The 17,202-nt window shown below is 45.9% G+C and overlaps 1 protein-coding gene across 1 annotated transcript; it reads right to left on the bottom strand.

Annotated features, from left to right (window-relative positions):
- Positions 1 to 9,980: 9,980 nt before the first annotated feature.
- On the bottom strand, positions 9,981 to 10,940 carry LOC147693421 (olfactory receptor 56B34-like). The gene has a single exon (XM_086935980.1). The coding sequence runs from the start codon at positions 10,938 to 10,940 to the stop codon at positions 9,981 to 9,983; it is 960 nt and encodes a 319-aa protein (XP_086792106.1).
- Positions 10,941 to 17,202: the final 6,262 nt, after the last annotated feature.

Here is a 17,202-nt window from a genome sequence, read left to right on the forward strand (position 1 = left end):
CAATGAGTTTCCATCAACGTGAATGCCATCACGTTGATGGCTCAGTGTGTGTATCACGTGAGCCCTCGGTAGCTCATTTTTCAACTGTACTACCTGTTGCCATAGAGTTTTGTGCTTAATTGCGCCACCTTTTGCACCCTCGGACCCATTTTGTCTCCAGTGGTGTAAGTAATCCTTGTATAACTGTACATAGTAAAAGGTATCACACACAATCAGTGTGGGGAATTCTCGATCTGTATGTACCAGTGCCAGTAACAAGGCTTTTAAATCCACTAGCTGTGCAGTCTCCTAGAGAATGAGTTTTAGTTCAACTCGAATGAAATCTTCCATCCTGCATGTGCCCTTTAACGATTGCGCATACAGCACTGTATTGCTGCTTACTTCTAATGGTTGGCTGAGCAGATCTGACCATGTAATTATATATTCATACTGATCTAGAGGCATTATTTCATTAGGGAGAGGATATTCTTGTTCATATTCGAGGAATACTTGTGCTTTTAAACTTGGGTTCCTGTATTCTACATCTGTTGCAGTAAGATAATTAGCCCAATGTATCCATCTTGGATGCAAGGCTTTAACATTAGGAATGCTAACCTTTGTAGCAGCCTCTAAGGCTGGTACCGGGGTTATGACAATTATTCGCTATCCCTGTGGCAGTGCTCTTTCTCTCACTACAGCAGTCTGTACTTCTGTAAGAATCTTTTCTGTTGATGCAAAGCGCATCTCTGTATTTGTACTCAAATGTGATTTGTATGCGAATGGTACTGATACACCTTCATTATAAGTTTGGTCGGTGTATCCTGATTGACCCACAACTATACGGATCACTAACGTGCGTACATTTACATGTGTCTGTAGGTGTTTTGAAGCTATCATATCTGCTTGTAGGGAACAAAGATTATATGTGTGTTCCTGTGTCCATTGTCTAACTGAAAAGTCAGGCCTTATCAAATCGTAGAAAGGTTTAACTCTTTCTGCGTAATCCAAAATGTATGTTCTGCCAAAGTTCAGGAATCCCAGTATTGATTGTAAGTTTTTAATGATTTTGAAGGTTGTAGCAGTGCAGATTTTTCTAAAAAGTTAGCTACTAAGCTATTCCCTTCACTTGAAAGCTCATATCCCAGAAAAAGGACATTGAGGTGGGCTATCTTTGATTTTTCTTAAATTAAATTTGTAGCCCTCAGTGGCAAATCCCAATATTATGGTATTTACTCTGTTCAAGCGTGCATCCAGGTCATCATCCTTTATATAAATATCATCTACGTAGGACAATGCTCCTTCATCCAGACTTTAAAGTAATTCAGTTTTTCCGGCCGAAAATAACCGGGGCTGTTTTTATACCCCTGGGAGAGTCTACAAAATTGCGGCTGGAAGCCTAATGCGGAGAATGCAGTTAAATATCTGCTTTCTGGCACAATATTTTGGCAAAAAGATCCATTTGAGATGTCTAGTGTTGTTTTGTATTTTTTACGCAAAATGTTATTCATTAGTGCGGCACTGTGTGCATTTTGTACTGAAAATGTTTTAGTGCAAGTGTTTTAATGACTGTATTCCAAAAGTAAACAGTACGAATTGTGAGGTTTCATTACTAGAAACAAAGGATTATTCATTTGAGAGGTGTAAGTTTCAATCACCCCTTAGTATTCAAGTTGATCTAAGATCTCCATGACCTGCTTTTTAGCTTCTTGCTTTATTGGAATCTGCCTCTGTGGAGTTGGAGTATTTTTAAATGGAATATGTGGTGGGCAGAATCCTCATTCCATCCAACATGGTGTTTATATAGTGCTGAGGCTAGGGCTACTGTCCATACTAGTGCATATGTGTATTTTAGATATTTTGGAAAAGGGCGGAAAAGGTAGGTAAAATTACTGTTTCACCCCTAGGGCAGTCCATTACAAATATTGGCTGCCAATCTTGTTCAGCTAACAAAATGTCATAACCAAACCAAATCTCAGGTTCTCCCCAAAGAGACCTCTGACTTTCCTAGGCTTGCCCCCTCCATTTGGAGTGTTATTTCATGCAATTTATGTGGGACACTTACCCTAGTATCTGGTGTTTCCACCGTGATATAATCATTCAAGTCCGCTGTCATCAGAAATTCCATCAGGTTCTGGCGAGTTATTGTTACTTCTGCGGCACTGTCTAGCATAGTCAGAGCCCATTACCAGTTTGTTAGTTGAGTTTCCAGAATTCTGGGCATGTCTGATCTTTAGACCTGCAACCTTCTTTATGAACTGAGTTTTTGGTTTGGATTTATCTTATTTTTTGGAAGTATAGTCTTGAGAGTGTTGCTTGGCACTGGACTTTGTATGCTCTTCTTGTCTGTCTAACAGTCCTTCTCTCCCTGAGTTTTTCATTGAACCCTGACAGGAACGAGATGAACGTGTATCAGTATCCTGATACCTGTCAGGTTTCCTGATATTGTTCCTGTTCCTAAGGTTATACCTCCTGTCGGAGGGCTCCTGTGGAGGAGATCAACCTTTGGATTGATATCTGTTTTCTTTAACTTTTTGCTTTTTGCTATTGTCCCACTTCTTCTTTGATGAAGCAGTTGTCTGTTTGAAAGTGTCCTTTTCGGGACTACCCATCAGTTGGGGGTTTTAATGCTTTTTCACCCAAGTGGTCTCTGTCTAACTCTGCACACGCAGTCTCAATTAATTTAGTTAATTCATGTTCCTGTTGTAAGGGACTGAACTCCCTAAGGTGTTGACGGATTGCCACTGATACTGCTTCCCCTTTAATATTTGCTAATAGTATAGCTGATATCTGGTCATAATTACCTAGTGATTTCATCCCTAAGTTCAGAGCAGGTTCTGCTCTGTACTAATTTTTCATTTGTCTTAATACATCTGGTATTACTCCTAATGACTGGATACCATGAGTTCTGGTATATATGGTGGCAAAAACTGTATCCCAAGAGGTACAATCCTCTATCTGTGATGTTATCACCATGGGCAAGCACATTGTCAGCATTCTGTGTTTTTCATATGGGCTAGTATTCAGGAATTCTGCTTCTAGCTGTGTTATTTTTTGAGCTACCCAGAACGACATTTCTTCACTTTTTGCAGGCATTTTACACATTGCTGCATGTAAAGTTTGTGGTATGATTTTATTTGCTGTATTTTTACCTGTATTTGTGTTTGTTGTAACCGTTGCCGGCTGGATCGTAATAGTCTACATGACAAACTGTACATGTTTCTTTAAATTTTTATTAATTCTTTGTGAAGTATAAGAAAATTTCCTTCTGGCATCATTTCAATTTCAAGATGTGGTGTGTAGGTTGCTAATAGCGGCCACATCGCTCTAACTCTCCCGAGCGGACCAAGCCTTACTCTTTTTCTTGTTTGGGGGAGGGCGTCTTCAAACCATATGATTCACAGCAGGGCAAGATCTGCACTTTGCGCTAAAGCATCAACAACCCATGTCCACTACCAATGTGAGGCTCCAGCAACAACTGTCTGCAATGCTTGACAGGATTGTTGCACTACATACATGACCAACCACAAAGCCTGGCCTGATCTTCATGCTACATCGATGACAATCCGGAATGCTCTCATGGTCCTCCTCCACCACAAATGAAACTCTTTTCTACTGGATGTGTGAAGTTATCTCTTTCAGCTTGACTAAGCTCGTTACTGTATCCAGACTATGCTCCATTGAAATTGACCTGTACATGACCATATACCCATGAGAGACACTATGCGATTTTATGCTCTTTATTTACCATACATCTTTAAAATTGCAATTAGCGCTTTCACATCAAACAATTCATTAATTTTACTCTAGTTTGCCAACTTCCCTGGACTCGGAGCACAAACAGTTGGGTAGAGTGATCCAGATACTGCAAGATAAGACGGAGGACTTAGAGGCCCGTTCTCGGAGATGTAACCTCCGCATTACGGGTCTCCCAGAAAACACACAGATCGGGAATATGGAGGTGTTAGTGGAAAATGTTCTAAAGAAACTCCTCAGGGAAAAGGCCTTCTCTGGAATGTTTGTGATTGAGAGAGCACACCATTCTCTGGGCCCGAGGCCGAAACCAGGGGCGCCCCAAGACCTATAATTGCTAAACTGCTTAATTAGAGGGACCGCACCACGGTGTTGAAGCTTGCGAGAGGGAAACAGCTGTTACATTACGAAGGGTCGGTGCTCTTATTATTCCCGGATTTTTCTGCTTAAGTGCAGGAAGCGCGGAGACAATTTGTGCCAATGAAACGTCAACTTCGGGAGATGGGCACCGACTATGCGATGCTATACCCCGCGAAGCTGCGGGTCAACAGACAAGGGAAGTCCATGATCTTCACTGACCCTACGGCACTTAAGAAGGCCCTCAAAGAATGGCGTAGAAAAACACGGCCCTCGCCGGACGGAGAGCAGCACTCTGAGGCGATGGAGGGCTCCCTATACGAACAGGATTAACTGATTCACCTAGTGCAGAGATGCTTAGTACGGGTTACACCTGTTGGGTGACACGGGGAGGGGGCCTTAAGAAACGGGTGAAATGATGTGTCCAGTGACTGCCTTTTGTTTTTTTTTATTTACAGAGATTGCCCTTAACAAGCTTCATGTTGCGGGGGGGCTGAAGGGCTCAGCGAGGGGCAACTCAGTGACATGATACCTGCTGGGGTGCGGAACAGGAGGCCCTGTTGCCATAATCATGATGCTTTGTTGAGCAGCTGATTGATATGGGGCAATGTCTAGCAATTGTTTGCTCCTGCGAGCGGAGAAACCTGGATGTTTAAGTTGTTGCTAACACTGTAGACTATGTGATCATCTGAAAGTATGATTAGCGCCACCAGGACATCAGGGTTACTGGGCGCGGGTTGTGGTTACACGCTTAACATATTTGTACGGGGGAGTGTTGAGTGGCCACATGACATTGTTTGGCATACCTTTTTTACTGCTGGTTACCTACGCCCCCGCGTGAATTCCACTTCCCTAAGAATGGTTTTGTTTCGATTTTTTGTTTCAGGTTCTGGGGCATGGGGTTGGAAGTTAGTGGGGTTTTGCAGTGGTGGAGGGAAGAACGCGAACTAGTTGGGGTTGGGCAGGCGTGGGAGGGTGATGGGTGGGGGGAGAGGGGACACCGCCTTATGTTGCTTGGGCTGGGAGGGGACAGTTTACAGTTCCTGGGTGAGTATAGTGGGTTGTTTTGCACAGAAGCGACAAGGCATGGAGAGATGACATATGCGCAGGCCACGATGTTTAGTCCTATGCCCCGACTGATACGAACCGGATGACACCACCAGGGGACCCTTTAGATACAGTGACACTATTAACCTGGAATGTCCGGGGTCTTAATGACCATCGAAAGGTTAGGAAGGTCCTACAATACCTTACTACTTTACGATATAGGGGTTTCTTGGGCAATGTACACGTGGTGGGATTTACATCGCATGCTAGGGGGGGTCCTCATGTGGGTTAACCCTAAGACAATGCTGAAATTTACCCCAATGGAGATGGACAGGAAGGAATGGTGCACACTCACGAAATGCTGCGGGAAGGGTATGGAGTTCTGCATAGTGAACACCTAAGGACCTAACTAGGACCACCCTGCCTTTTATTCAGATCTGGCAGTCAAGGTCCTGGAGCACTCTGAGGCTCTGGGGGCGATTTTAATATGACGAGACAGCCTAACATAGACAGGTCGGACGGCCCTGACCGTCGTCCCTTGGCCTCTGCTAGAGCGCAGGAAGTGGCAATGACACGACTGGGCTTACGGGACGCGTGGAGACACCGTCAACTGACTCAGGGGGGCTATACGCACTACTCAGCACCACATAACATACACACTAGGATTGACTATTGGTTGAGCACTTCCCACCTCCTTCACAAAGTACGGACCTGCATGATTCTCTGCGCACATACTCTGACTATTCTCCCTTGCAACTAACAGTCCTTGCGCCCACGAAGCGCATTCCGCCATTCCCTTGGCGCTTCCCTCCTTATTCCCTGCTAGACGACTCCTTTAGGAAGGAACTGCCTGCGTCTATTGATATGTTCTTCGATACCAATGTGGGTACTGTAGACTCGTTTCAGACAGTCTGGGAGGCCTTTAAGGCGTATATTAAGGGAGTCACCATTTCTAAGCATGCGGGGTGCTCAAATCTATCTGTGGTCGGCTGGAGACTCTGGAGAACAAACTTAAGGATCTGGAGGCTCGCCTTCTACAGGGCGGAAGCGAAGCCCTCACTCAGGAACTTGCAAAAACACTGCGGTAATACCACGAGGAGGCCGACTCTGAAGTGAAGTACTTGGAAAAGTATGCCACTGCTAGATCCTATGGGGAAGGGAAGTGCCCCGGATCGGTCCTGGCACAGTTGGCTAAACAACGTAGGAGCAGGGTGTTGGTACCGGATATGAGGTCTACCCAGACGGACGAACCACTATCCGAAGAGGAGGTTGCGGACCGATTTTGTGAGTATTACACATCTCTATACGCCTCCCGAGGCCCTGCCCTGGAGGAACGCATACTAGACCATCTCACCCACATTGAGATGCCCTGGCTAACTAACTTACATCGCGAACTTCTGGTACGGCCGATTGAGCGGGAGGAAATGGTCTGGGCTCTATCTGCTATGAGAGCCGGGAGTGTGCCAGGAAGCGACAGTCTTACCGTGGCCTTTTATAAGGCATTCGCTGACCTTTTGATACCTCAGTTACTTACGCTCTTCGAGGACATGGCGGAAACCGGCGCAATGCCACCCACTATGTGTGAGGCGATATTGATCACGATTCTTAAACCAGGGAAACCTCCGGGGGACCATGCCTCGTACCGTCCTCTGTCGCTAATAAACGTGGATGCGAAGATATTCGCTAAATTGATTGCAAACCATCTCAGTCCCATGGTTAGGTCGATGGTTGCCCCAGAGCAGGCGGGATTTGTGCACAGCTGCAACCTCACTTACAATCTACGGACGGTGTTAGCAGCGTTTCAACATACTCGACCAGAGGTTTCTGCTGTCGCGGTATTTCTGGACATGGAAAAGGCCTTCGACTCTGTCGATTGGCCTTTCCTGAGACATTTTTTGAGTTGAATGAGTGTGGGGGCACTGTTTCTTCGGCTTTTAGCTACTTTGTATACTTCCCCCACGGCCTGTATACGAATTGGGTCGCTGACCACAGACCCCATCCATATCTGCCGAGGCACGAGGCAGGGATGCCCCCTCTCCCCTATTCTTTATGCACTTGTGGCCGAGCCTCTTGCATGCGCTCTAGGCGAATACCACGGGCACAGGGGTATACGATTCCCCACATATCAGTTGATAGTATCTACGGATGTGGACGATACCCTCTTATATTTCCGGGACCCAGAGGTGCATCTGCTGGCGGAACTGCGTGAGGTGGTCTTGTTTAGCTCCCTTTCGGGTATACTTGTGAACTGGAACAAATCTCTTATGATCCCACTCACACCAGCCACGAGGAGGTTTGACCCGGAATACCCGATTCAGTGGACTACTGACGGGGTGCGATATCTAGGGGTACGCCTGCATACTGACCCGGAGGTGGTTCTTCGAGAGAACTATGGTGTGGCCGTCTCCAAACTAGAGGATGATATTGCTAGGTGGATTAGCCTGACACTGTCACTGATGGGACAAATCTCTCTTATGAAAATGATCGTCCTACCTCGCTTTCTATTCCTGTTTAGCAATATCCCTATGGTGCTATCAAGCTTATTCTTCCAGCAACTACACTCGTTAATGATCCGTTTAGATTGGGCCGGAAAACAGCCCAGGGTGGCGTGGAAAATTCTCACTCGACAGTATGCAGAGGGCGGCCTGAAAGCTCTAGACCTGGAACTCTATTATCGGGCCGCGCAAAGCGCGCACGCATACCACTGGATACATGGCCCAGTGGATATTCTGCATATACGCATAGAGTCAAATGTGGCCGACGCTGTCCCCCTAACTGCGCTGCTGGCTAAACCTCGGGACCGCCGATGGGGTACCTAGACTCGCTGAATACAGTCACCAATGCCTGGCACCACATGATGGATGCACAGGCTTGTACCCTGCTGTACACCCCGAAGGCCCCTCTCACCTGGTGTTCATGGCTGACTCAATATAGAGACAGAGATGTGCTGGTGGCGTTGAGTGCACTGAAAATACAGCATATGGGAGACCTATTTTCGGACGGTGCTGCACGCACCTGGGATCAGATAGAGATGGAGGATGTTTCTCATTCCCTCCTATCATGCTTTCAGTTCCATAGGGTGAGGCATGCGCCTAAAGAATTATTGTGGAAGGACATGGCAGAACCCCCGGTGATTACGGCATTCGCTCACGTTATCAATGACAAATCCCCTGCCAAATTGATAACTAATCTGTATAGCGGAATAAGCTAAGCCTCACCTGGCATGGCAGGGGGACCTGGCTGTAGACCTGCCGGACGAAACATGGCAATACTGCTGCTCTAATACGAAGAGAATATCACTTAATGGTCGCCATAGGTTAATACACTTTAAGTTTTTAAACAGGGTTTACTATGCTCCGGAAAGGCTCTACAGATACGGGCTACGGAAGAGTCCTCACTGCGAGAGATGCAGGGCGGATTTCTTACATGTGGCATGGTCTTGTTCAGGCATCTCTGCCTTCTGGTGCAAAGTATATGAAGAGGTGAACAGGATTACGGAATTAACACTACTCCTGACTCCTTTACTAGCCATTTTGGGCTGCTCTAAGCCATTAAGGAAGGAACACAGAAGGCTGGTAGACATGGCCTTTCTCCTAGCCAGGAGATGCGTAGCACTCTCTTGGATGCGAGGCCTGGTGCCAACACTATCTCAATGGACTAACGAGATGATATATTGCAACGCGCAAACTAAATTATACAACAACATATTGCCCCCATGTAATAGGCCAAAGAACTTCTGGTCTAGGTTTCTAGAGAAGAGGCCCACACAGGACACTCCGGATGAGGAGGAGGCAGAATCACATACACGGGTGGAGGGTTAGAATGGCGACACTTAAGGTACTTAGTCGAGCAGCCACCCCCTGGACACTCCGCATGCTAGATGGACATTAGGCAAATTGATAGCACTGACTACATAAACCCTGGACTGGGATAGGTATCGGGAATGTTATGCCCTTGGTGGACCTTCAGTTACTATGCAATGTGTGCCTGTATTCTTATTGTGTACATGTATGGATTATTTTTTCAGATTTACTCCCTTTGTACATTCCAATTTCGTGGATTGATGCCATTGTCTTTTTTGCTTGTTTCTTTCTGAAATGCCAATAAACATATAAAAAAAAAAAGAAACAGCAAAAGGTAATTGATTGTTTATGTCCAGGAAGGTGGCCCTTCCTGCACATAAACTATGTTCGCCTCAATGCAAACATCCTTGCACTATGGTGCAAGGGTGCCTATGTTGGCGTTAGGCTGCTGAATTTAACACCAGCACAGGGGGAATCACAGGGCTGCACCACATTGTTGTAAATATGGTGAAGTCCTGCATTTCAAAAGTGGCAGAGTGCGGCGTTCAGCCAGGAAGGTTAATTCCCCACTCTGTCCCTTCCTAGTAAATATGCCCCTCTGAGGCATGGTGAACCCACCGCCCCCAGATTGTTTAAGGACTCTATTTCCAGATCTTTCGTTTTGTGTGATAGCCTAATGCATTCTCAGTAGTATTGTCTTGCTGTGCTTCCATTCAATTAACCTGGAATCTATGGTTTTTAGGTTAAATGTTGAGGACTAGACAGTGTTCACAATGCCTAGGTGCAATGTGGTCACCTTATTGAGAAGAGGTCAGTGCTTTGTGTTCACATCTTTGGCATCCAGAGCTCCAAGGAGAGCTCCTAGAATGTTGTTCTTCTAATAAATATGTATTGTTGTTAAACATATGCTGGTAATTTTCCTTGTTAGAGTCCTTTTTTTAGAGTGTTCCTCATAGAAAGTGTTCAGTATTTGTCACATTAGCTATCACCATTTTCTTCATTTATATCCTTCTTTATTGACATGGTCAGAAGCACTAAAATCATCTATCTACAACCATACAATTGTTTTGATTTTCTAAACAGATATTTGATTGCTATGCGTAGATCTTGTGTTCTAATACCGTAAACAAGAGGGTGTAGAGCCGGTGAGCTCAGGTAGCGGAGCATAGAAAGTAGGATATGGACATATCGTGGAATAAACTCCTTCATCCTGGTTGAAATTGCTGCGAAAATCACAAAGCAGTAAACAACGCCTGTCACAAGCAGATGGGAGCTGCAAGTGCTGAAGGCTTTAAGTGCAGACTCAGCAGAAGCGAGCCTTAGTACAGCCTGGATGATCATGGTGTAGGAGAAGACCAGTCCTAGTGTAAGAATGCCTACCATAACACTGGCCAAAGCTAAGGCATAAACATAGTAGAGACTAGTGTTCCCACATGCAATGTTCACCAAGTCTAGGAATTCGCAAAAACAGTGTTGCACAGTGTTTCTCACACAGTACTGCAGCTTTGCAACCAAAAAAGGAAAGGGCAAGAAGAGAGAGAAGTTAAATAAAAGTGCCACTGCTATCGCTTCGGCTGCCAGTTTCTTGGATATAATGGACGCATAATGTAAAGGTCTACAGATGGCAATATAACGATCATAAGCCAGGAACAGCAGAAGTGCTGACTCCATCCCCTGGCTAAAGTACACCAGGTAGGTTTGAGTGAAGCATCCAGCCACACTAATGGTCTTCTGATTAAACCAGAGGATGATCAGGGCTCTGGGTGAAATTGAAAAACTGAGAAGCAGATCCACCAGGAAGAGTGCACACAGAAAGAAGTACTGTGGATGGTGAAGTTGTGGTGATAAGTAGATTGTTGTGACAACTGTGATGTTGGCAGGAACAGTCAGCAAAAGGAGAAGAGTAAGAGGCACAGAAAGGAAGAGTTGCCAGCTCTGAAGCCCAGGAAAGCAGATCAGCTCAAATTCAGATGTAAAAATCACAGTGCTGTTTGTGGCACCCATGCCAAAGGATCTCAATACTTTACCTTAGAAATAAATGGAAATGTGAAAATATGGGACAATATACCAGTAAACACATACAAATGAGCAGGACAGCTCATCCATCCTAACAATGCAACCTAGAGTGACTGATATTATGTGTTGAACCTATGTATGCATTTTTCATTTTTCTGCGAATTAGCACAGATTGTACTGTACATCATTATCCATTTTTCTCGATTAACACATTTAGGGTTAGTTCTTATGTAATTAGGTTTTACATCTCTTTACAAATTTCTTATGTTTAAATGAAAACATGCATTTCATGAATTACTACATTTAAGGCATAGATTGCAGAATGATTGGCACAATAAGATACATAGATTAAAATTGGATCTATACCAATGATTTCAATTTGCTGAATTCCCAATAATATGATTAGTATTTCTTTTCATACCTTTCAGGTGTCAGTATTCTACCTTACGCAAATGCCATCTGTGGGTGTATTGACTGATTTGTCTACTGTTTAATATTATACTAATAATTATAGCAGATGAGGAAACATGTAAAAAGATTCAACAGTAGAAGAATATTTTGACAAACTAGAAGGATTGATACTCACCATAACTATATAGAGCAGTCAGGTGAGGGATTATGACACCCACTAATGTATTTGGAAACAGATGAATGATTATTATGGTGCACCTACTACTATAGTCAGAGTAAATATGATCTAAGGAGACTTGAACATGAATATACAAGAAATTATTACTTTAATTATGATGGAAATCACATTGACATGTCAGAATTGTTAGGACATCATGGTTTACAAGGTTACATTTGGTTGATGGACAAGAGTTATATGGGATGCTTCAGAAGAGGTTTTGGTGGAGAGAAAGCACCCTACTTGTTTTAAGTGCTCATTACCTCAAAGCCACAGGGTCTATGGGAGCCCTCTTGCAAATATTTACCTTTACACATGAGGCCCTTTGTCATCTTCCCACCAAAAGGAATAAAGCCTAAACTTTGATTTGAACATCAATAGCTCACCCTATGACAAGGAGACTGGGGAGTTTTTATATTACCATGGGCAACACATTTCTTAAACTAGGCCTTTTGTTTTGCTATCATAACGCAAATCATGGAGGGAACCACTACCACCATGGCTGAGAAAGTAATGGGACACTAGGGTCAAGACATAATTTTATTTGCCATTTACTCATGTGAAAAGGCCTTTAATGCACCTATTACTCACTCAATTCAATATCACAGTTGAATTGAGGGTTATGTATTGTGTGTCATGGCTCCCATTCCCTCCATGTTCCTGGTTTCAGTCTGGTGGCTATGGTCTTGGGATTCCAGGGTGACATCAATCCAGCGAGTGCACCCCCAGCAACACAAAGTCCTTTGAGCCTCACTACAGATTTCAGACCAGGTAGTCTCAACTAGGAAACCTCTTACAGGTCTGGGAAAAGTCCTCTGCATCTCAAGAGAACTTGAGTTCTTGTGAGATCTATGGCCATCTTTGGAATAGATTTCAAGATAAGCTGCACTCAAATTCATAAGCCCCACTTGCCTTTAAGGATAATGATCGGTGAGGATTGGGTCCTGTGTGCTCCCTTGGTGAGCCGCTCCACATTGCCACTCCCATCTGGCCACAGCATCAGTCAACCCAGCTGGATATGGGATTTCCAAACTATAATAAAAATAAAAAGATTAACACAGAGCAAAATGTATTGCACAGATGTGTCGCAGATGGGCTTAACTTATCTGCTGGATTGCCTTGCGTCCCACAGGCTACTTCAGAGCAACCGTTTTCTCTAAATGCCTTCTACAACTATAGCCACACCTACAAAAAAAGGATAAAAACATTGAGCTCTTAAACTTAAGCATCTAACTCCTGTCACAAGCAGGTGGGAGTCCTGGAGGGACACAGTTGGGTCATCGGAGGTTGGCTGAAGGTGCTAGATACTCCTGCGGCAGTTCAGAGGGTTCCGTGGTGCGTCGTTGGCCCGGTACTCCATGAGGCATCTCCTGCTTGGCACGGACGGCCAAAATGGTGGCTTGCTAAGCCGAATGGACTGGGCAGCGGCACGGAGAAGAGGCCTCCGGCATCCTGGCTGGCGCTAGAGAGCCGAGTGGCGGCTGTCCGTAGGGTGGATAGTTGGCTTCCACTGATGCCTGGATCGGCCATTGCCTAGAGAATTAGGAGCTGCCCTGAAGGCAGCTGATCTCTCAAATTGGAGGCAGCCTGTATATTGGAGCTCCCACTGTTTTTAAAATCCCGGCCGTGAACGTATGAACAGGTTAGGGTCGTGGGAGTATCGCCACTGCAGAATCATGGGAAGGCGTGAGCCTCACTGCACTGGTGCAGCGTGCTGACCGAGGGACGACCCGACCTGCCCGCCGTGGCTCTCTCTCCCTCTAGACTTCTGGAGGTCGGCTGCGGTGGCTGATACACCTGCGGCAGTCTTGGGGGTTCCGTGATGCGTTGTTGGCCCTGAAGGCAGCTGATCTCTCAAAATGGTGGCGGCCTGTAAAATGGAGCTCCTACTGTCTTAAAGCCCGGTCGTGAGCGTCTGAACAGGTGAGGATCGTGGGAGTGTCGCCCCTTCAGAATCGTGGGAGGGCAGGAGCCTCACTGGACTGGTGTGGCGAGTTGACCAAGGGACGACCTGGGTTGTCGCCTCCTTGGCCCGACCTTCCCGCCGTGTCTCTCTCTCCCCCGAGAGTCCTGGAGAAACTCATTTGGGCCACCGGAGGTCGGCTGTGGTGGCTGATACACCCGCCGCAGTTTAAGTGGTTGCATGGTGCGTTGTTGGCCCTGTTGATCCCTGAGGCAGTTCCTGCTTGGCACGGCTAAAAGGGCAGCTTGCTAAGCCCAAGGCTTGGGCAGCGGCAAAGAGAGGAGACCGGGCGTTCTGGCTGGCGCCAGAGAGCCGAGTGGCGGATGTCCATTGGGCGGAGAGTTGGTGACCATTGACGCCCTGATCGACCATGGCCCATATAATGAGGAGCTGCCTTGAAGACAGTTGAGCCCTCAAAATGGCGGCGGCATGTATTATTGAAGCCTATACTGTTTTCGTAGTCCGGCCATGAGCGTCTGAGCTGGTGAGGGTTCAGCGGCACTGGTGCTAAAATCAGGGACTGCCCTGCTAATCGTACGTGGACTGCCCAGCCCGGATGCTGAGATCCTGGTGGGGGTGGAGGCCAGGAGCCGATGGCAGGATGGCTGGAAAGTAGTGCTGGTTAAGATGAACCACTCGTCCTGCTGAAGTTACCCAAGATGCGGTCAGCCTTGTGTGGCTGGGACTGAAAGACCTGAGCCACCGCGGGAATCAATGTGCTTCTTAGGGAACTGCTTTAGCTTATTCTGAGGAGTTGGCTGTATTCTTGTTATGTTGTTGCTGAGGTCTCTACTCCCCCTTTTCTTAGTCCCGCTTTGGATATTTTGTTATTTTGATGTTCCCCGTGGTTTAAGTTACCTGCTTCCCCTTTTTCATTTCATATTTGTTCGTCCTTATGTATATTTCCTTTAGTGCACTTTCTATGCAGCTTACACCTTATTTCATTTTAATGGCGTTTAATATTTTTAGTTAATTCACATCTTTCTCAATATTAATTTATTTCACATCTGTCTCATTCTAAATTTCAATATTTGAATGTACATTTTGATGTGTTCCATTTGGTGGTGTATTTTGTATCTTGTTGTGTATTTTGTATGAATATGTTGCCCCCTATTTGATGTTCTTCTGTTTGGACCATCCTCATTTCCTATTGTTGTAACCTGCTTTGGCTAAACGTAACTCTACTCCCCCTTTCCCTAACTCTGCTTTTAATACTTTGGTTATCTATTTTATATTTTGCTGTGGATTTTATACGAATATATTTCCCCCTATACAATGTTCTTTTGTTTGGTTTCATCCACATTTCTTACTGTTGGAATTTGCTTTGGCTCAAGGTAACACCACTCCCCCTTTTCCTAGTTCCGCTTTCTATATTCTTGTTTTGATGATTCGTGTGGTTTAATCTGTGTGCTTCTTCTCTCTCTCCCTATTCTCCTAATCATGCCTCCCCTCACATGTCCCCCTTCTATCTCTGCATCACCCATCTCAAAACTTGGCCCCAACTCTTGGTCTATCCTCTACCCCCCATCTCTCCAAACATGGTAAGAAAAACTTCAAACACAAACTTCTCATTCTCCACCCTGAAACCTTATTTGCAGATCACCATAATAGCCTTAACTCCTCCATAATTACCAACTACATCTTCATCTCCAAACGCCCATCTAAATGGAAAAGCATATTTCTTCGACACCTCCCTATCACTAATTCCCGCAATATTCCCTACGGTCTGAAACTCTCCACCACTCCCTCTTCTTCCTTTCCGGGTGAAATAGATATTTCCATCTTCAAATCTGGAAACATTCTCATCCAAGTGCCTGAAAATCACCTCCACTTCTTTGAACGCCACTTTAGCGCTCTATCTCAATCCCTCGCACAGTCCTTAATCCCTCCCTTCACACCCCCTCAAGTCCTAGTCCCATCACCACCCATCTCATCTCTGGCCCCCCTATCTCTTCTCTCTGATCTACCCCAACCCCTAGTTCCATCTTCACCCCTCTGGTCTCCTGCCCCCTATCTCTTCTCCCTGATTTACCTTCCTCCTCTCCCAACTTTGATGTCCATACCCAACCTCCATTGACTACTCGAGCTCTCAATTCTATTACTAGCTTCAACACCCTTGACCCCCCTGCCCCTCTCTCCCCCCTCAATGAGTCACTCACTCTTCTATCCAACCCTGATGCCCTTTCCCAACCGCAATTGACCTCCCCTGCCTACAACACTATTACCAGCAGTGACTCCTTACACCCCCTTCCCCATTTGCTCTTCTCACTGTTTCCCCCTCCTCTTCCCCCAACCATGATGACTATTCTCAATCACTACTAACCACCCTTGCTCTTAACATTATAACCTGTTGCGATACCCTTGTCTCCCAATCTCCCAGTGTGCCTGCCTCTCTCCCATCCACCTCCACCAATAATTCTCCCACCTTCTCCTTTCACTCCCACCCCCCATCCCTTTTTCTTCCTCTTCCACCCTTGCCACCGCCCCTACCTCCACGCTCCCCCACCCCTTTAACCCTCTCCACTACCCTCTTTTCGCCTGCCCCATCACCCCGTCTTCTTCATCTGCCCCACTATCCTCCTCACACCTCACTGTTCACTGGCCCCCTCAATTAGGGACTACTCCACTCCCCTCTTGTGATTCTTCTCACCTGTCTGATACCCCTGCTACCCACACGCTTACTCTTGCTTCCTCTTTAACCCCGAAGTCTTTAGTCTCTGTGGTACGCTTCTCTCCTTGTGATCTCCCCTTCAACAATCCCCCATCCTCTACCTTTTACAATTCCTCATCGACTCTCCCAGCCTCTCCCACTTACCCTCTTATATCCCTTCACACCAATAATGTACTTTCTTCTAACCACCACTCTCCTTCTGACTCCCATACCACTCTACCCTCTGATGCACTTTATCCTCTCTCTCCTTGTTTAACCTCCCCCCATACCCCCACAATAGCCCCTACATCTCCTCCTCAGATATTCCTCTCTCACGCTCCCTTGTTCTCTCTTGCAACCCCAATATACCAGATACACCAACGCTTATTGTCTCTCCTCCTCATGTTCCAAAGTGTCTTCCTATTACCAATACCTTACCTACACCTACCTCCTACGTCCCCCTTCTCCCGAATAAGAATCCACCCCCACATTATAAACCCCCTCTCCCCCCCCAGGTTATCCCCCTTCCTCCCCACAATCTCCCTCTCCTAGATAACTAACTCTTCAAACTTCCTAAAAATTAATGATCCACTTCATTCCTCACTTCTTACACAATCACTCCATAATGTTGAACTTCTCCTTTCGTCTCTTATTTTAGAACTCTCCTCATTCAGAACTGATGTCTCATTCCTTGCTAAAGCCCACTCTTCGGATCACGCCCACACTTCGGTCCCCTCACAATACATCATATTGTGGCACATCAACACTCTTTTCACTTCTCCCACAAACAGCCCGCCTAGTGCTGTTACTAACTCCAACACTCCACCTAGCACACCCCTCCCTCTTAGCTACATGACCCCATCCAAACCCGCTGAACTTACCAACATCGTCCCACCTAGCACTAACATTACGTTTCCCCCTCCACAATATGCTTCTTGCCCTATGTCCTTGGATGCTAACTTTTCTACAAACTCCCCTGTCTCACCCTCACCACCCTCATCCATGAATC

The sequence above is a fragment of the Lissotriton vulgaris genome, chromosome 8 (assembly GCF_964263255.1).
Source record: "Lissotriton vulgaris chromosome 8, aLisVul1.2, whole genome shotgun sequence".
Classification (NCBI taxonomy): Eukaryota; Metazoa; Chordata; class Amphibia; order Caudata; family Salamandridae; genus Lissotriton; species Lissotriton vulgaris.